Here is a 21710-nt window from a genome sequence, read left to right on the forward strand (position 1 = left end):
TACTATCTCTGAATTCTTATAACATGATTGGTTTCAGATTGTCAAAACCATCAGTTTTAAATTCAATTGGTTTTCTGTATCTAGGTGCTTGGTTTAACTTAATTGGCTAAATTCAAACTTGTTGTCTTGATACCAAAACAAAACTGTTGTTTTGTCTGCCAACCGTAAAGCCTGAGAGTATTCACACACTTTTCCCTACCTCAAAATCCCTCAGGTCCCGCTCTATGGTGAATACTGACATAAAGTGTTCATTAAGGATCTAACCCAATTCCTGTGGCTCCACACATAAGGATAAAGGAGGAACGTTGAGTGGGCCCACTGTTTCCCTAGAGTCATAGAGTAATACAGCATGGAAACAGGCCTTTCAGCCTAAACTGGTCCATGCTGACCATGGTGCCCATTCAGATAGTTCCAATTGCCTGCATTTGGTCCAAATCCCTCTAAACCATTCCCATCCATGTATCTATTCAAATGTTTTTTAAATGCTGCAATTGTACCTGCCTTGACCTCTCTGGCAGCCCATTCCATATATGCACCACTCTGAGTGAAGAAGTTGCCTCTCAGGTTCTTCTTAAATCTATCCCCTCTCACCTTAAACCTATGCCCTCTAATTTTCAATTCCCCATCCCTGGGAGAAAGACTATATTCTTTCATTCTATCTACGCCTCTCACGATTTTATATACCTCAATAAGGTCAACCCTCATTCTCCTATGTCCCAAGGACTACAGTCCTATCCTGGCCAACCTCTCCCTATAACCAGGCCTACCAGTTCTGGCAACATCCTCATAAATCTTCTTTGCACACTTCCCAGTTTAATTATGTCTTTCCTATAACAGGGTGACCAAAACTGTACACAATACTCCAAGTGCGGCCTCACCAATGACATATACAACTGTAACATAACATCCCAACTCCTACACTCAATGTCTCGACCGATGAACACCGGTATCTAAATGCCTTCTTCACCATCCTGTCCACCCGTGACACCACTTTCAATGAACCATGTACTTGTATTCCTGGGTCCCTCTGTTCCACAACACTCCTCCTTAACATTTACTGTATAAGTCCTACCTTGGTTTGACTTTCCAAAATGCCATACCACACACTTATCTGTATTGAATTGCATTTGCTGATCCTCAGCCCACTTCCCCATCTGATCAAGATTCCTCTGTAATTTTTGATAAGCTTCTTCACTATCAACAATACCTCCTAATTCTTTATCATCCACAAACTTACTAATCATGCCTTGTACATTCACGTCCAGATCATTTATGTAAATAACAAATAACAAAGGTCCCAGCACTGACCCCTGTGACACACCAGTAGTCACAGGCCTCCAGTCCGAGAAACAACCTTCAACCATCACCCTGTGTTTCCTAGCATCAAGCCAATTTTGAATCTAATTAGCTAGCTCTCCCTGGATCACATGCGACCCAAATTTCATGACTAGCCTGTCATGTGGGACCTTGTCAAAGGCCTTACTAAAGTCCATATAGACAACATCCACTGCCATATCCTCACCCATCCTTTTGGTTACTTCTTCAAAAAACTCTAAAAAGATTTGTCAGACATGACTTCCGGTGCACAAATCCATGCTGACTAAATCTTATCAGACCTCGACTATCCAAATGTTGGTTGATCCTGTCTCTCAGTATCCTCTCCAGTAACCTTCCTACCACTGATGTCAGGCTCACTGGCCTGTAGTTCCCTGGCTTGTCTTTGCTACCTTTCTTAAACAATGGAACAACATTAGCCACCCTCCAGTCTTCCGGAACTTCACCAGTGGCTGAAGATGAGGCAAAAATCACTACAAGGGCTTCTGCAATTTCTTACATAGCCTCCCACAATGTTCAAAGATGGACATGATCAGGTCCAGGGATTTATCCACTTTAATGTGCTTTAAGGCTGCAAACACCTTCATTCTGGTAACGTGTATGTGGTCTAAAACATCCCCACTTTGTTTCCCTTATTTCCTTAGCATCTATGATTCTCTCCTCGTCTCCTGTGGTTCCATACATAGACAGCCATGCTGATCTTTAAGGGGACCTATTTTCTCCCTAGCCACCCTTTTACTCTTAATATAGCTTTAAAACCTTTTGGGATTATCTTTAACCTACTTTGCCAGATCAATCTCATAACTTCTTTTTGCTCTTCTGATTTCCCTTTTGAGTGTGCTCCTACACTTTTTATAGTCACCTAGGAATTCACTTGAGCCTGATAGCTTAAACCCAACATATGCCTTCTTCGTTTTCCTAACCAGAGCCTCAATAATCACTTGTCAGCAGGGATCCCTAAACCTGCCAGCTTTTCGCTTCACCCTCACGGGGACATACTATCGCTGGTCTCTTGATATCAAACTTTTAAAAGCCCTCCATTTGCCAGTTATTCCTTTTCCTTCAAACAGACTTACCCAGTCCAATTCTGGAGATCCTGCCTAATGGCCCCAAAATTGGCCCTGCTCCAGTTTAGCATCTTAACCTGTGGACCAGTATTATCTTTTTCCATAACTATGTTAAAACTAAGAGAGTTACAGCTATTCTCATGCTCCTTATGGATTCTTCTTAACCCTGCTGGCCAAGGACATTTCATGGCCCCTTTTAGTGACAGTTTTTAATGGCTGGATTAATTCAGTTTCAACTTAATGCTAATGATGGGGATTCAGTGATGGTAATTCCATTGAACATCAAGGGGTGATGAGTTAGGTTCTCTCTTTCTTGAGTAGATTTGTAGCTCGGGTTGTGGATGCTGTGGTTGGTTCACTTGCTGAGCTGGTTTGTTAGTTTGCAGATGTTTCATTACCCTGCTGGGTAACATCATCAGTGCAGCCTCCGATGAAGCGTTGTCGTGTTTTCCCGTTTGTTTTTTAAACTCTGGGGTCTGTTGGAGTTGATTACCTCATTTCTGGTTTTTCTTTGCAGTGGTGTGCTTATTGATGGCCTTCTTGGTGAAGAACCAGACCTCTAGAAATTCCCATGCTTGCCTCCGTTTGGCTTGTCCTAGGAACCTGACGTTGTCCCAATCGAACTGGTGGTTCTCCTTGTCCGTGTGTATGGAGACAAGTGAGTATTGGTTGTGTTTTTTTTGTTGCTAGTTGGTGTTCACGTATTCTCATATCCAGTCTCCTTCCTATCTGTTCAATCTACCGTTTGTCGCAGTCCTTGCATGGAATCTTGTATATTACGTTGGTTCTGTCCATAGTGGGTAAGGGGTCTTTGGTTTTTGTTAGCAGTTTGCGTAGAGTTGATGTAGGTTTGTGTGACACTCTGATGCCCAGTGGCCATAGGAGTCTCGTGGTCAGTTCAGATACATTATTGATATATGGTAATGTGACAAGTGTGTCGGGGTATACTGCATCTTCCTGTTGTTGTTTGTGTGACAGGCATAGTCAGACCCAGCTGTTCGGGTATCCGTTGTCTCTGAATACTTGGTGGAGGAATTCTTCTTCATTTTGGCATAGTTCTGGGTTGCTGCAGTGTGTCGTGGCTCATTTGAACAGTGTTTTCACACAACTCCATTTGTGGTGTTGGGGTGGTTACTGGTGAAATTTAGGACTTGATCCGTGTGAATGGCCTTTCTGTATACTTTGGTCAGAAAATCCCCATTGGCCCTGTGTTCTACTATCACATCTAGGAATGGGAGCTGTTGCTTTTCTTCTCTGGTGAATATGTTGTTTATAAGTTGGTGTGTTTCTTCTAGTTTAGTCTGTTTGATGACAAAAGTGTGGTCCACGTATTGGATCCATAGTTTGGTTTGGATCTGCGAAAGGGCCGCGCTTTTGAGCCTCTGCCTCACTGCTTCTGCTATTAGTCCAGAGATGGGTGACCCCATAGGTGTCCCGATGATTTGTTCGCAGATCTGGCCATTAAAGGTAAAGTGGGTCGTGAGGCATAGATCCAGTAATTTCAGCAAGTTCTCTGTGGAGATGGTGTTACTCTGGTCCAGTTCTTTCAGTAGTGTGGCTAGTGTTTCTCTTGTTAATTGTATGTCGATCGATGTGAATAGGGCGGTAACGTCAAAGGACACCATGATCTTGTCCTCGTCTATTCTTATGTCTTTGAGGGTTTTGAGGAATTCTTTGGGCTGAGTGAATTGAGTGGGTTGAGTTGTTGATGAGGTGCTTTAGTCTTTGTTGTAATTCCTTGGCTAATCTGTGCGTTGGTGTGCCTGGGAGAGAGGCTATGGGTCTGAGGGGTACTTCCGGTTTGTGTACCTTTGGGATGCCATAGAACTGGGGGGTGTTTGTCCCTTCAGATTTCATTTTTAGGTAGTCTGCTTTGTTGATTTGTCCTGTCTGTTTGAGTGTCTTTAGTGTGTAGATGATTTTATTTCCCAGTTGCAGTGTCGGGTCTGTTTCCACTTGTCAGTATGTATTTGTGTCTGCTAGTAGCTTTTGTGCTTTAGTCAGGTAGTCTCATTTGTTAAGTATTACTGCCATGCATCCTTTGTCTGCTGGTAGGATTATGATGTTTTTGCCTTTTTTTCAGACCTTCTACGGCCTTCCTTTCTGATGTGTTGAGTGTGTTAAGTTCGTTTCTTCTGGTCAGTGTTGGGACCACTGTCTGTCTTATGGCTTGTTGTGTTTCCTCATTGATGCCGTTGATCTTCAGTGTGGATTCTAGTGTGGCTAGAAATTCCATCTTGTTAGTGTCTCTGTGGTTGTAATTGAGTCCACGTATTAGAACAACTTTCTCTGTGTCTGTTAGTTTTCTGTCAGATAGGTTTCATATCCAAGTGTCTGATCTTTGCCTGTAGTTTTGGTGGGTTAGTTTGTCTTTCCTTGGTTCTGTTCTTTTGTTGACTGATGTTAATGACTCCTTCTAAGTCTGTTTTCCACTGTAGGTTGCTTGCATCCAGGTACAGGGATCTTTGACTGTGACACACATTACAGGGGACAGGCAGGAAGGAAACTGGCTACGAGAATGCATGAACACCAACTAGCAACAGAAAGACACGACCAATACTCACTCGTCCCCATACACATGGACAAGGTGAACAACCAGTTCGATTGGGACAACATCAGGATCCTAGGACAAGGCAAACATAGACAAACATGGGAATACTTTGGTCAGAAATTTCTTGTTGTCCCTGCGATCTTGCATCACGCCCAGGAATGGGAGCTGTTTGCTCTTTTCCTCTTCTCTGGTGAATTTGATGCTGGTGAAAATGTTGTTTATAAGTTGGTGTGTTTCTTCTAGTTTAGTCTGTTTGATGATGAAAAAGTGTGGTCCACGTATCGGATCCATAGTTTGGTTTGGATCTGCGAACTGGCTGTGCTTTCCAGCCTCTGTCTCACTGCTTCTGCTATTAGTCCAGAGATGGGTGACCCCATAGGTGTCCCGTTGATTTGTTCGTAGGTCTGGCCATTAAAGGTAAAGTGGGTCATGAGGCATAGGTCCAGTAATTTCAGCATGTTTTCTGTGGAGATGGTGTTACTCCGCCAAGAAGGCCATCAATAAACATGTAGAATTAAACTCTACATACACACCGCTGCAAAAAAAACAGGAATGAGGTAATCAACTCCAACAGACCCAAGAATTTAAGTAACAGGTGAGAAAACACAACAACGCTTCATCAGAGGCTGCACTGATGATGTTACCCAGCAGGGTAATGAAACATCTGCAAACTAACGAACCAGCTTGGCGAACGAACCAACCATACATTCTTTCTTGTTAGTGACGATCATTGCCTGGTACTTGTGTGGCACGAATGTTACTTGCCATTTATCAGTCCAAGCAGGTCTTGCTGCATAAGAACATGGAATGCTTCATCACCTGAGGAATTGCAAATGGTCCTGAACATTGCTGTTCTATGTGGCACATTCTCACTTCTGACATCATGATGCAGGAAAGGTCATGGATGAAGCAGCCTAAGATGTTTGGGCCTAGGTCACAACTGAAGAACCTCTGCGGAAATGTCCGTTTGCTGAAACAACTGACCTTCAACAATGACAACCATTGAAGAAATCACTCTCACCTCATCTTTTTTGTCCATGTCCAGACCAAGGCTCGAAAGAGGTATTGTTTTCAAATTGTTCATGGGATGTGTATGTCGCTGGCTAGGCCAACATCTATTGCCCACCCACAATTTCACTGATGGAGGTGCTGGTAAGCTACCTTTTTGAGCCACTGCAGTGCTTGGACTAAAGCAGCACCTGCAGAATTTGGATACAGTGGCAGTGAAGGAACTTTTTGGATTGCAAACTGGAATGGAAGTCAGACACTGCTATATACTTAAAATACCAAGAGAACTTTGCAAATTGAACAACATCAAGTGGTACACATCTCTAGCTGCACAAGGCTCTGTTGCCTTTGGAGTAGTGAAATGATTATATTAATGAAACAGAGTGGCACCAGAAGCCTCGGGGTTTAGGAAAAATTGCCTGATGATAGCACTCCGATTGGTGAGCAATAGTTTGCTACACACTTGTGAGAGCAGTGGAGTCAGAAACATTCAGAGCTGGCAAACAGAAAATATCTCTATCCCTTCTCTTTACTTCAATGAAAAAGGCAAAAACAAGCTTAAAAGAAAGAAGTCTAATATGAAAAAAGACCTTAGTCCACCTGATCAACAATCGAATCTAAGAATGACAATTGCTCTGCAGACAACATTGTATCATCATTGCTAAACTGAGAAAAATAGCTCTCCAACTTGTGGCCTGATCTTTGATCTACAGAAATTTTTTACCCTGTCTGTATTTTACCAATCATAACATTTGTGGCAAACCAACTATTTTATTGGTGACCGAGACAGAGAGAGACAGCATGGTTTGAGAGGAGTGCAGATAGTCGCAGAGTAGTACATTAGTAATCCTTTCTTTATTCTCTGCCATTTGCTAAAGAATACATGCTGTTACAATAAATACTTATTTTCCTGTTGCTGAAACAAGGTGTGAATTGCTTTTATTCTGAATAGCAGCCAATTGGGAAAGTTGAACATCTCGATCATTTAATTGAGATTTACACATTTAAGTTGGCTTGTCAATAAGTGATGGCTTGATTATCGGCACACTCTTCTGAATTGGTGTGCAATTTGGAATAGAACCTGCAGGTGGCAATGTTCATCTGCAAGTACTGACCTTTTCCTTTTAATGTGTACAGGTTGTGGGTTTGGAAGGTGGGGTGAAAAAAGCCTTGGGGAGTTATATCAGCGTGTCTTGTAGATGGTACACACTGCAGCTACTATGTGGCATTGGTGAGGGGAGTAAATATGAAAGGTAGTGGATGCAGTGTCTAACAAGTGAGCTGCTTTGTCCTGCATGGTGTCAAGCCTCTTGAGTGCTGTTGGGGTCGCACTCATGCAGACATCACACTCCTGACTTGAGCCTTGTATATGGTGGACAGGCTCTGGGTAGTCAGGAGGTGAGTTACTCGCTACAGGATTCCTAACTTTGACCTTTTTTTTAGCCACTCTATTTATCTGGTTAGTACAGCTTAATTTCTGGTGAATGGTAATCCCCAGGATGTTGTCCATTTGGAATTCAGTGATGGTAATGCCATTGAATAACAAGGTCTGATGGTTAGATTCTCTCTTGTTTGTGGTGCGGATGTTACTTGCCACTTACCAGCCCGAGCCTGGTTGTTGACCAAATCTTTGGACATGGACTGCTTCTGTACCTGAATAATCTGCAGACGTACCCACTTCTAACCTTGTAGTAATGGGGCGGTCATTGATCAAGAGGTGAAAGACACTTGTGCCTCACTCACTGCCCTGAGGGACTTCTGCCGTGACATTCTGGCTGAGATGATTGACCCTCCAACAATCACAACCATTTTATATGGCTTCATCCAGTGCAGATTTTTATTCCTGGTTCCTTTTGAGTTTGGTTTTGCAAGATCTCTGCACACTGACTTGATATCAAAGACAGTCACTCTCACCTCACTTCTGAGGTTCAGCTCTTTTCTTCAAGCTTGGACCAAGGCTATAATGAGATCAGGAGCCAGATGGTACTAGCAGAACCCAAACTGAGCATTAGTGTGCAGGTTATTGTTGAGCAAATGCTGTTTGATCAATGATCCCTTCCATCACTTTGCTGATGATCAAGAGCAGACCGATAGGTCAGTAATTGGCTGGGTTTAGATTTTTCCTGTTTTTTGTGTACAGAACATACCAGGGCAATTTTCCACATTGTTGGGTAGATGCCAGGGTTATGACTGAACTAGAGGAGCTTGGCTAGGGGAGTGTCAAGTTCTGAATCACAAGTCTTCAATACTATTGCTGGAGCATTGTCAGGGTCTGTGGCCTGTGCCTTTGGCTGTGTTTTGATATCACTTAGCGTCAATCGAATTGACTGAAGACTGGCATCTGTGATGCTGGGATGTCAGGAGAAATATTCTTTCTAAGCTGCACAGGTTTGACATTCCAACGTGGGTCACAGCATCTACTTTGGGTCCTGGAAGTTGCTGCCATTCACAGACTGCTGAAGTCCGCAATAAAGAAAAGAATATTTAGACAGGATGTTGCTCAGGAGGAGGCCATCCACTTGGCAGCTTTGGCTGAAGGTGGATGCAAAAACCATCAGCCTCTTTGCCATGATGAGTATCAGTGAACAGGCTACTCCTTTTCAAGTGCCACTCGATAACATTTTCATTTAGTAACTCCTCCAAATAAAGAGAACAGTAACAATACTCAAATTTTGTTGACCTTCCCACCTCTACCTCTCAATAGTAAGTCATTGCAGTCCTACCAGACCATACAGCCATTCTCTTATTACAGAGAAAGAGACACGACTGGTGGTAATTTAACCTGAGGGTCACCACGTCTCGAGCAAGGGGAGAAGTTGAGAAGGAGAGTCCTTAATGGCAACCTCAGCTGATGTAGGAATGGAACCCACATTGTTGGCATCACTTTGAATTGCAAACCAACAGTCCAGTCAACTGAGCTAATCAATCCCTTTTAGTGATTTTTTTGAACCCCAGAGTCTCCCATTTGCATTGACAGCAAGTTCTTCACTTAAGATTGTAGTACTTCCATTGTGGCCACAGCTATTTTTGAATGAAGTACACATTAGATTTGATATCATCTGGTGCCTGCTGCCAAGAGATGAAAAGGTGTGAAAAAGGTGTAAAAAGAAATCGAGGCCAACTTTGGATTTGTGGTCAGTGGCAGGAGGTGATGCTGAAAATTCCTCAGAGCATAAGCAATGGCTTAGATCTAAGGATTCAAGAGTGCGAGCGGCACTGAGCTAGATAGAATAAAACACAGACCACGCAAGTAATTTTGAAAGCACAGACTAAGCAAAAGGAAAGAATGGGTCCAGACAGGATTCAAATCCACATAAATTATAGGGTACAGAAAAAAAACATTTATTTCTTCATGCCTGTGCTGACCTTTTGGAAGAACAATCAATTATTATCACTGAATTGTCCTTTCAAAATAGCCTGGCAACTCTTTTTCTCTTTTAAATATTTCTCCAATTCCCATTCCAATGTTACATTTTTCGCTTTTTCCAAATATGCTGCATCCCTTATTCACTTACAGAGTCATAGAGTCAAACAGCACAGCAACAGACACTTCGGTCCAATCGGCTTCATTAAAAACCTTTCTGGTTGTGAAACCGGTGAAATCTAGTACTTACTGGCTAGTACCACTGACCAATTTACAAAAAGAGTAAAAGTTAGAAAATTGATTTTCAGTGGCCAAAAGCAATTTGGAAGGATGCTTTATAAGTCATTTGTAAGCCCAGATACTGAGGACTGAAATGATTCCATCAAAAATCTAGACAGGTTAGTTATTTAATTAAATGAAACAGGACAAGAGTTTGGTCAGTGTAATATACTCATCCAAAACAGTGGAGGAATGAGGCAGTTAACTAACTGTCACTTCATACTGAACAAAAGCAAGTGATATACAAATACAAATCATTCAGTAAATATTAACGTAAACTTGCCAGCCTGCACTGAGACAAACAAGAAAAAGAGGGAAGTGGGAAAGAATCATTTTGTGCAGTGAGTGTTAATACCATCAAAATTGATGCCTGTGACGGTAGAAGTGGAGATGATTAGGGTACAGAGCGTGTGTGTTTGGATTTTAAATTGCCACGAGGGAAATAAATTTATAGGACACAGCGATAATGTGGGAATTGAGACTCAATGGATTGCTGGACAGGGAATTGCTATGGAGCCAATGGGCAGAATGGCCTCCTGTGCCATTATGATTCTATAGCAGGTTCACACTGGCACAAACTGGCTAATCAGTATAGTTAATATTTGACAGCTAAAAATTAAAAGATAGATCTCACTCTCGATGCTTTATTGGTGTTGAAAGGTCTCAATGGAACTCTCCACATTCAAGTCAGTTTGTGGGCCCTCGCTCCCTCTGCCCCAGATTGATATATTGTTCATATGCGAAATGACAATGATACCTTTATACCATCTGCCTCCTGCAACTCCTTTTCTGAATCTTCACCTTCCTATAAAGACAAGAATTGACAAGGTTAAAGAAATCACTTGAAGATGCAAGGTAGCTATCAGTGCAGTGCAGTGCAGAGCAACAAGCTCTTGCTTGAGATACACACAAGACAAAATCCAATTTCAGACAAAATCCCACCAAACATACTTTAGGTGCAACCTGCAAGGATCTCTGGCAATGGTAGGTTCAGTAACCACATGGAAATACAGTCACCCTGACTGTACAAGCCATATTCAAAACAGCCAAGAGGCGAAGTTTCCATGTTCTTCTGAAGGAGGTGACTCCATGTTATTTCAGGTTCTAAGTTACAATCCAGTACCTCAGTTAACTTGTCATTTTTCATACAAGTCTACATGAGAGGTTATGTAATTATCAGAGATAATTTACACAATGTCTTTACACAATGTCCATCTTCAAAAGGACTTGCTAGAGAGCACTTGTAAGAAGAACCAAAGCAGTTTTCCTCTCCATGTCTCTACCCCAAGAGGACAAATACTAATGTAGTATGGAATAGTTGCAGCATCTGAGCTCAGTTGACTGGAGGTTGGACCTGGGACGTCAGGAGTCATTTGGTTCAGCATTGCAGGTGCTTTATACACGAGTCATTCTCACAGCAGAACAGAATATTTTTAGCAGATTTATACTGTCCCCTCTGCCTCCTGGCACTCCTACATTTGACTTTCCTTTATCTTTTGCAAGAGACCACATCTTTTTATTTGTTTGTACAATGGGCTGTGAGAAAAAAAGACACTGCTTTAAAAAACAGTGAATACCAAAGATTTGTGTGCAGCTTGAAAAAACAAATGAAGATAACTGCCAAATATGAAATAAATTTGTTTTTGACGTGTGTGCGCATGTTCGAGGTAATTCTGCCCAGAGATACATTTTTGATTGGCTTTCCAATTGGCATTAGTTGCTGTGGGTTTAGGAGAGATCAGCTTAGGAACAACTTTCTGATTAGACAGGCTGCAGTGTAACACTAATTCAAAGAGAACAAAGAAAATTACAGCACAGGAACAGGCCCTTTGGCCCTCCAAGCCTGCAGCGACATGCTGCCCATCACAACTAAAACCCCCTATCCTTACAGGGACTGTATCCCTCTATTCCCATCCTATTCATGTATTTGTCAAGACGCCCTTTAAAAGTCACTATAGTATCTGCTTCCACTACCTCCCCCAGCAGCGAGTTCTAGGTACACACCACCCTCTGCCTAAAAAAAACTTGCCTCATACATCACCTTTAAACCTGCCCCTCGCACCTTAAACCTATGGCCCCTGGTAACTGACTCTTCCTCCCTGGGAAAAAGTTTCTGACTGTCCATGCCCTTCATAATCTTGTAGACCTCTATGAGGTCGCCCCTCAACCTCTGTCGTTCCAGTTAGAACCAAGTTTCTCCAACCACTCCTCATAGCTAATGCCCTCCAGACAAGGCAACATCCTGGTAAATCTTTTCCGTACCCTCTCCAAAGCCAACACATCCTTCTGGTAGTGTGGCGACCGGAATTGAACACAATATTCCAAATGCGGCCTAACTAAGGTTCTATAAAGCTGCAACATTATCTACCAACTTTTAAACTCAATGCCTCGGCGAATGAAGGCAAGCATGCCTTATGCCTTGTTAACTACCCTCTCCACCTGCATTGCCACTTTCAATGACCTATGTACCTGTACACCCAGATCCCTCTGCTTATCAGTTCTCTTAAGGGTTCTGCCATTTACTGTATATTTTCCATCTGGATTAGACTTTCCAAAATGCATTACCTCACATTTTTCTGGATTAAACTCCATCTGCCATCTCTCTGCCTAAGTCACCAACCGATCCATACCCAGCTGTATCCTTTGACGGTCCTCATCGCTATCCACAATTCCACCAACCTTTGTGTCATCGGCAAACTTACTAATCAGACCAGTTACATTTTCCTCCAAATCATTTATATATATTACAAACAGCAAAAGTCCCAACACTGATCCCTGAGGAACGCCACTAGTCACAGCCCTCCATTCAAAAATGCACCCTTCCACTGCTTCCCTCTGTCTTCTATGACCAAGCCAGATTTTTTTTAATCTATCTTGCAAGCTCACCTCTGACCCCGTGTGACTTTACCTTCTGTATCAGCCTGCCATGAGGGGCCTTGTCAAAGGCCTTACTGAAGTCCACTTAGACAACATCCACTGCCCTACCCTCATTGATCATCTTCATCACTTCCTCAACAAACTCAACTAAGTTAGTGAGACAAAACCTCCACTTCACAAAGCCATGCTGCCTCTCTCTAATATACCCACTGAGTTCCAAGGGGAGTAAATCCTGTCTTGAAGAATCCTCTCCAATAATGTTCCTACCACTGACGTAAGGCTCACTGGCCTGTAATTAGCTGGATTATCCTTGCCACCCTTCTTAAACAAAGGGACAAAATGGCTATTCTCCAATCCTCTGGGACCTCCCTGTAGCCAGTGAAGATACAAAGATTTCCCTCAAGGCTCCAGCAATTTCCTCCCTTGCCTCTCTCAGTATTCCGGGGTATGTCCCATCAGGCCCTGGGGACCTGTCTACCTTAATGTTTTTCAAGACCCCCATTACCTCCTCCCTTTTGATCTCAACATGACCCAAACTATCTACACACCCTTCCCTAGACTTACCATCCACCAAGTCCTTCTCTATGGTGAATACTGACGCAAAGTACTCATTTAATACCTCACCCATTTCCTCTGGTTCCACACTTAAATTCCCTTCCCTGTCTTTGAGTGGGCCAACCCTCTGTCTGGCTACCCTCTTGCTCTTTATATATGTATAAAAAGCCTTGGGATTTTCCTTAATCCTGTTGTCCAATGACTTTTCAGACCCCTTTTAGCCCTCCTGACTCCTCTATCCTCATAACTGAAGTTCCTCCTCACTCAAATCATTCCTATAAATCACTTCTGTGCACTCTCCAATGCATTTGCATCCTTCTTATAGTGTGACACCCAGAACTCTGCAAAATATTCCAGGTGAGGTCTAACATATATTTTGTACAAGTTCTTGCTCTTGTACTCAAAGCCCCTATTAATAAAGCTGATAACACTGTATATTTGATGAATTACGCTATCCACCTTTTCTGCTACCCTCAATAATCTATACACATATACACCCAAGTCACTCTGCTCCTGCATCCCCTATTTTATGTTGTTTTTCAACGTTCTTCCCCAATGTCTTCATACACTGTCTCTCAAAGTTTACAGTTCTTCCAGGTTTTGTGTCATCTGAACATCAAGATCTAGATTATTTATATATATCAGGGAAAACAAGGGTTCCAATACCAAAGCCTGGGGAACTCCATGGCAAACCTTACTCCAGCCTGAAAAATATTAGTGATCTCTGCTTTTGACCACTCAGCCAATTTTGTACACACATTGCTACAGCCTCTTTTATTCCAGGACCTATAATGTTCCTCACAAGTCTGTGCCAAACGCCTTCTAGAAGTCCACGTACACCACACTGAGAAGCGTTACCCTTTCTATTGACTCCGTTATGCCTTCAAAAAAATACTCTAACAAATTAGTCAGGCAATATTTCCCTTGAGAAATCCATGCCATCGCTTCCTAATCAACTAATTTCTTTTTCATGAACTACCAATTCAGTCCCAAATAATTGTTTCTAGAAGCTGCCAACCACTGAAGTTAAACTGACTGGAATTTCTAGGCTTATCCTTCAAGCCCTTCTTGGATAAGGCCATAATATTTGCAATTCTCAAGTCTTCTGGCACCACCCTGAATTGAGGCAAGACTTATATATTATGGTCAGTGCCCCTGCAATGTCCACTCTCACTTCTTTCAATATCCTTGGATACATCTGGTCCAGTCCTGGTGCCTTGTCAACTTTAAACACCAACAGTCTATGCAACACTTTTTCCAATCAATTGTGAACTCTTCTCAGTGACAGAATTTCCCACCATAGCCTGGGTAGCGTCGCCCTCTTTGGTAAAGATAGATGCAAAGTACTCATTTAATATCTCAGCCATGCTCTTGCCTTGATGTGGAAATCCCCTTTTTAATCTCTAATCAGTCCTATTCATCCTTTTGCCATTCTTTTACTATTTGTAGATTCATAGAAAACTTGATGTTGGCTGCCAGTCTTTTCTCATACTTTTTCTTTACTTCTCTTGTGTTTTTTTTCACCTCACCTTCTGTATTCCTTTCAGATCCCCATTGCATTATCAACCTGACACTTGTCACTAGCAGACTTTTACTTCTTTAGCTTAACTTCTCTCTCCTTGGACATTCTGAGAGCTCTGGATTTGCTTTGCCTACCTTTCCCATTTGAGGGAACATGCCTTGAATGTACGCAAATCATCTGCTCTTTGAAGGTTGTTCAGTTATTGTTTTTCCCATTACCCTCTCGTTCCAGATTATCCTGCCCAGCTCCAATCTTGCCACATTGATGTCGGCTCTCCACCAGTAAATTTTCTTAATCTGGATTGACTAATGTCATTCTCCACCATCATCCTAATCCTTACAACATAATGATCACTGTCTCCTTGATGTTCCTCTGCCAACTTTTGATCCACTTGGCCCATCTCGTTTCCAAGAACCAGGTCCAACAGTGCCTCATTTCTTGATGGACTGCACACATATTGTTGTAGGAAACTCTTGAATGCAACCTAGGAACATTTGCCTCTCACTGCCCCTTACACTACTAGCTTACCAGTCTATGTGTAAGTAATTAAAGTCCCCTACTATAATTACACTATAATTTGTTGGCAAATGTGTTCCTCTATGCCCTTCCCAATAGTTGTTAGTTTATAGATTACTGTTATCAATATAATTATATACTTTTTGTTTCTTAGGTCGAGCCAAAGTGATTCTATCGTTGAAACCTCTGAGACATCCTCATTTGCCAGAATTGCATTGCGTTCCTTAACCAATACAGAGACAGACGGATTCTTGACCAGGATGGGAATCAAGAGTTACAGCAAAGGCAGGAAAGCGGATGCGAGGAATGTCAGATTAATATGATTGCACTGAATGGCGGAGCACACTCGAGGGGCTATTTCTTGTGGTCTCGTGGTCTTAATAATGCCACCCCTCCTCCTTTCCTTCCATTTCTGTCCTGGGTCAAAACAAGTAAGCAGTTAACCAAAGACTGATCATTGTTGTGCAGATACCACGTCAGGTATCATCGAAGTTCCATGATCCTTATCCTTTCTAAGTTAGTAAGTTTTGCAGTTTTGGACTGGTGATACAGAACTGTGTCTCCCTGACTCCACACCCCTCCTGCTTCACTCATATTATTTGCATTTGTCTATTTTTCTTTGTGTGCACATCTGTATTTTACAATGGGGGAAAGTTCAAGTTATATAAATTAAAAATTCTATTCTTTTACTGCCCTTGTCAATGTTAAGCATTTTACAATAAATGGCTTTTTTAAAATAGATACCAAAGAAGCCTGATGTGGTTTGCTTTTATCCCAGGTCACAGACAGTCAGAGGTAAATTGAAATTCCTGGTAGTTTCATTGAACCTTCATATTTGGTGTGACTCCAGCAATAGTGAGGCTGGATTCTTAGCACTCTACCCCAGTGGGTTGTGACAATTTGTGTATCAAAGAATTGAGAAATGCTATTCAGCATAAAAAGAAGTGATGGGTGACTCAAACCAACTTTATACCAGTTAATCTGAAGGGTTTATTCTTCAATATAAAAGAGAGCTAATAAATCTGTGAATCTAGATCAAGTTCAAGTTCAGTAGGTCCTGAACGACAATTATCATTTGTTCCTTGCATTGTATTCCACCTTGCATATAAACACTCAACTTAAATTACTTAATAAATACTTCCATTCGCAGTCTCACTATTTCCAGAGAACTCTTTTCCATCCAGTTCTGCCAGCCATGACACCAGATGCTTTCTCAGCTAGTCTCAGTTAAACTCAGCACACCTGCTGCATCCTCTTTCAATAAATCAAACTGGCTGCATTGAACGAGGGCACACAGCAACATTTCATGGCACTCAGCGCTGATCCTGATCCTGGGATGGGGGGGGGTTGGGGGGAGGGAGCATACAAGGAAACATTTACGGGAAGTTTTTGTCACTTGTCACTCACCAGTGGACTGCTGCTCTCGTCATCCTCCTCCAGCTCACCTGCCTCTTCCATTCTGCTGATATCATCATCGCCATATCCAGCAGAGACAAGTCCTCCTTTCGTACCTTACATAGAGAATGGAGTAGAAAAATAATACTTGTCCCCACCAGTACTGTATCCCAGTGCTAAACCGTGACAGACCTGTCCCCAACAGTACCCTGTACCTTAGTGCTATACAGTGGTGGACAAGAAAGACTAGGGCCTATTAGGGACCAAGGGGGTAATATGTGCGAGAAGATGGAGGACACTGGTAGAGTGTTAAACAAGTGCTTTCCATCTATTCTTACTCAGGAGGAGAATGCACGTGCAGAGAAGAAGAACTGTGAAATTCTTGAGCAGATTGATATAAGAAACATGGAAGTATTGGAGGTTTTGGAGTGGACAAATACCCAGGTCCAGAAAAGTTGTATCCCAGGCTGCTGTGGGAGACAAGCGAGGAAATAACAGGGGCCTGACCCAAATTTTAAATTGCCTTTGACCACAGGGGAGGTGTTAAAGGACTGGAGGACAGCTAATGTAGTTGCACTTTACATAAAGGGTGGTAGAGATAGAGCAGGGAACTATAGATCAGTGAATCTACACAAATGGCAGGAAAACTACTGGAAAAAAAAATAGTGAAGGAAAAGGTTAACTTCCATTTAAAGAAACAAGGCTTGATCAGGGATATTTAGCATGGTTTTGTCAGAAGGAGTTCATGACCAACAAATTTAGTGAAAATTTTCGAGGTGGTGACCAAGTGATAAGGGTAGGGCAGTTAATGTAGTTTCTATGGATTTCAGCAAGGCCTTTGACAAAATCCCATATGGATAACTGATGAAGAAAGTTAAAGCTCATGGGATCTAGGTTAACTTGGCAAGTTGGATCCACAACTGGCTTAGTGATAGGGAACAGAGGGTGATGGTAGAAGGCTGTGTGACTGGAGCTTGGTGTGCAGTAGCATACCACAGGGATCTGTGCTGGTTCCCTTATTGTTTTTGAAGTCATAAGCGATGTAGTTGAGAATGTGGGAGAGATGATTAGTAAGTCTGTGGATGACACAAAACTTGGCTGGCTGACTGACAGCGAGGAGAAGGGTCCTGGATCACAAGAAGATATAGACAAATGGTCAGATGAGCAGACCTAAGGCGGATGGAATATAACCCTGATTAATGTGAGGTGGTGCACTTTGGAAGATGGAACAAGACAAGGGAGTACTAAATAAATGGCAGGACACCAGGAAGCTCAGAGGAACAGAGGGATCTTGGGGTGCTTTTGCAGAATTGGCAGGAGAGGTTAAGCAGGTAGTTAAGGAAGCAAATGGGATGCTTACTTTTATCAGTCCTGGCATAGGTTATAAGTACAGTAAGGTTATCTAAGAGCTGTACAGAACTTTGGTTAAGCCACAGCTAGAGTACTGTATGCAGTTCTGGTCACGTTATTGTACTGGAGTGAGTGCAGAGGAAACTGACTAGAATGTAGCCTGGGAAGGAGCATTTCAGCAAAGAAGAAAGGCAGGATAAACTTATACTGTGTTTTTGGATCTGAGAAGGTTGAGAAAGGGAGTCAAGATTATGAGAGGCATGGACAGAGTGACTGGAAAGCAGCTGTTCCCCTCAGTCAAACGGTCAGGAACAAGAGGGCACACTTTTAAACTGAAAGGCAGAAGGGTTAGAGAGGATTTGAGGAAAAACATTTTCATCCACAGGGTGGTGGGAGTCTGTAATGCACTGCCTGTGAGGATAGTTGAGGCAGGTAAACTCCAAGTTTGAAAAGTACTGGATGAACACTTGAAGTGTCATAGCATTCAAGGCTATGGGCCCGGTGTGGGAAAGTGTGACTACTATAGGTAATAGTGTATATTTGTTGATATAGACTCAATGGGACCAAAGTGCCTCTACCAGTCCACAGGAACACGGTACCTAAGTGTTAAATGGTGAAAGATATGTTCACACCAGTTCTGTGGCCTAGTGTTCCACTGTGACAGACTCACCATCAATGGACCCCAATAATGACATTGACAGACATGTCCCCATGAGTACTGTACCCCAGTGTTATACAGTAACAGACCTGTCCCCACCAGTACTGCACTTCATTGTTACACAGTAATAGATCTGTCCCCACCAGTACTGCACCCCAGCTTTATACAGTGACAGACCTGTTCCGACCAGTACTGCAGGCTAGTGTTACACAGTGACAGACCTTTCTACATTACTGTACCTATGTTACAGAGTGACAAGTGTATCCCCACCAGCACTATATCCCAGTGTTATACAGTGACAGTGACTGATGTGCCTCAACCAACACTGTACGCGAATTCTGCTCCAAGGATCACCACCTTGTTGTGGTGGAGAGGCTTGTGCGTAGCTAGGAACCTGAGAGCTAAACCATCTGGAGCATAGCTCCTGGCAGGGTCACCCACGACAGTAAGGTCAAGGGGAAGTTCAAGACCAAGCGTGACCCTTGAAGACCTCAATGGCGGAGCAGGCGGAGGACGATAGCTGAACTTAAGTTAGAGCATCACAATGGTTGCAAACGGGAATGAAGGCTGCAACAGAGAATGGCTGCCAGACATCTTGGTCTCCATGCCACTGGGCTTTGACCCCCTAATGCCAAGGTCCATGTGCTGGCTGTCCGTGCACCTGTCTCCCCACATCAAAAGTCAGGCATCCTTCCAAGAGGTACCAGTCCCTACTTACATCCTGGACAAAAACCCTATGGCAATCAGCTTGTGGCAGAGGGAGCAGGACTGTGATATTTGGAAGCTCCTGGTCAAGAACGGACACATCAGGCAATGGGTGTCAGATTCAGTCGTCTTGTTCCTGGACGAGGCAGACAGAACATTTTGGCAGTTGTGCTCACGATTTAACCACCCTGTTTAGGATCCGCTCTGCTCACCCAAGTTGGGAAGGGGTGTGGAAAAGGTACCCTGAAATTAGCCTACCGCAAAACTCCTGACTAGATTACCACATCCAGAGGGATCACCGAAGCGTGGTCAGAAACAAAGAGTAATAGACTTTGGAGCCTGGAATGTAAGAATCTTGATGGACACAGCCAATAGTGACCAACCTTAGAGAATAACTGCAATCATAGCCAGAGAACTGAAGAGGAGCCAGATCAACCTAGCTGCTCTTTCCAAAACAAAGGGGAACTGAAGGAGATGAAAGGTGGTTACACCTTCTTCTGTAAAGGGAAGGCTGATGAGCCCCAGAATTCACAGTGTTGAATTCACAATTAAGACCAGCTCATTAGTTGCCTCTCTGAACTTCTGTTGTCAAGCATCCCCAAGGAGGACTAGATCATTCTTCTTGGAGATTTCAATGCCGGGTTTGATCAAGATTACAGCCTTTGGAATGGCAACATAGGATGGGAAGGTATTGGAAACGTCAACTCCAATGTGGGTCCTTCTTCTCACAAAACATGCGGAGTACAACCTCACCATCACAAACACACACTTCCATCAGATAAACAAATTCAAATCTTGGAGGCATCCATGCTCGAAACAATAGCGTCTTATTGATTATATCATTGTTCTCTCCAGGGATTATCGAGATGTGACTGTCGCCAGAGTTATGATTGGCTCAGGTGATTGCTGGGCTGATCACCTTATCTACTTCACAATGTCCATCAGACTACACAGAAAGACGAGGGTTCAGAAGGAGGAGACCTGGCCAAGATTCAACATTAACAGTCTGGGTGACACGGTCATTACGTGACATCTACAGACCTCACTTGCTAAAATCCTACCTTGGGAATTCCCAGAGGTCATAGGAGAACACTGGAGTCTGCTTAAATCAACCATTCTCAGTACCTGCAATCACACCCTTGGGTACAAGTCCAGAAACCATCCAGATTAATTCAATGAGAATGATGTGGAAATTGAACTGCTCATCTCCAACAAAAGGACAGCCTTCTGTAACTGGCAGAATGACATCACAGCAAGGCCTAAAAAAGGACCTATGCCAAAGTTAAGGCTGATATCCAAAAAAGGGTAAGGAAGCTCAAAAACAAATGGAGGACTGATAAGGCACGGAAATCCAGCAGCTGGCAGATGCCGGTAACACAAAAGGCTTCTTCAGTGACACCAAGGTGATATATGCTCCAAAATACCATGGTCTAAAACCTCTGTGCTCTAAAGACAGACAAAAACTGCTCAGGGACAACAAGGTAATAAACACCCACCGGAGGCAGCATTTCTAAGAACTCCTTAACAGTAACACAAATGTTAACTTGGAAATCATTAACCAAATCCCCCAGAGATGCATTCAAGATGATATGGGAGAACCTCCCGGTATGACTAAGGTACAAGATGCCATAAGGAGCCTAAGAAAGAACAAGGTTGCTGGTCCTGATGGGATTCTTGCAGAGATCCTAAAGGAGGGTGGCCCAAAGCTCCATGAACACATACATGCTTTGCTCTTGAAGGTTTGGCTCAAAGAAGAACTCCCCTCAGAGCTCATAGATGCTTAGATTGTGACCAGATACAAAAAGGATGACAAGGCTGAATTACAGGCATCTCCCTTCCATCAATCATTGGCAAGTACTTGCACATATCCTTACCAATAGACTTCTGTCATTATTTGAGGAAATACTCCCTGAATTGCAGTTTGGCTACTGCATGTCCAGAGGAACAACAGACATGATCTTTACAGCATGTCCATTACAAGAAAACTGTCAGGAACAGAAATAATCACTTTACATGGCCTTCATCGGCCTAAGTAAGGCCTTTGGCACAGTTAACCGCCAGGGTCTCTGGTGGATAATGTCATGAGGCTGTCCTGATAAGGTCATCGGGATGCTGAGGCTGCTGCATGATGACATGTCTGAGACAATGCTTAGCAACTGCGCATTGGAGACTGAGCCTTTCACCATGGAGACAGAGGTCAAGTAGGGCTGCATCATCACACTCACTTTGTTCACCATTGCCTCCATGTTCCATCTCTCTGGTCAAAACCTGCCCAGGTGAATTCAAATCATTTACCGTATGGACAGCAGGCTGTTTAACCATAATAAATTCAAAGCCAAGGGCAATGTCTCCAGCACCTCCTTCTTGGAGCATCAATATGCTGATGACAATGCCATTGCAGCACACTCTGCAGAAGATCTACAGTACCTCTTGGATGGCTTTGCCAAGGTATATAAGCTCCTTGGCCTTACCCTTAACACAAAAAAAGACTATAGTACTCCATCAACCACCACCCAACAATCCCTCCT

General features: G+C 43.0%; 1 protein-coding gene across 1 annotated transcript in view; it reads right to left on the minus strand.

Annotated features, from left to right (window-relative positions):
• The window catches only part of LOC109927898 (SAP30 binding protein), an 88114-nt gene that overhangs the window by 65175 nt on the left and 1229 nt on the right, over positions 1–21710 (minus strand). Inside the window, exons 2-3 of the mRNA XM_048610694.1 lie at positions 16482–16585; positions 10362–10409 (exon numbers count right to left, since the gene is read on the minus strand). Of these exons, the coding sequence (XP_048466651.1) occupies positions 10362–10409; positions 16482–16585 (152 nt within the window). The remainder of the gene's footprint in view (positions 1–10361; positions 10410–16481; positions 16586–21710) is intronic.

The sequence above is a fragment of the Rhincodon typus genome, chromosome 23 (genome assembly GCF_021869965.1).
Source record: "Rhincodon typus isolate 14 chromosome 23, sRhiTyp1.1, whole genome shotgun sequence".
Taxonomy (NCBI): Eukaryota; Metazoa; Chordata; class Chondrichthyes; order Orectolobiformes; family Rhincodontidae; genus Rhincodon; species Rhincodon typus.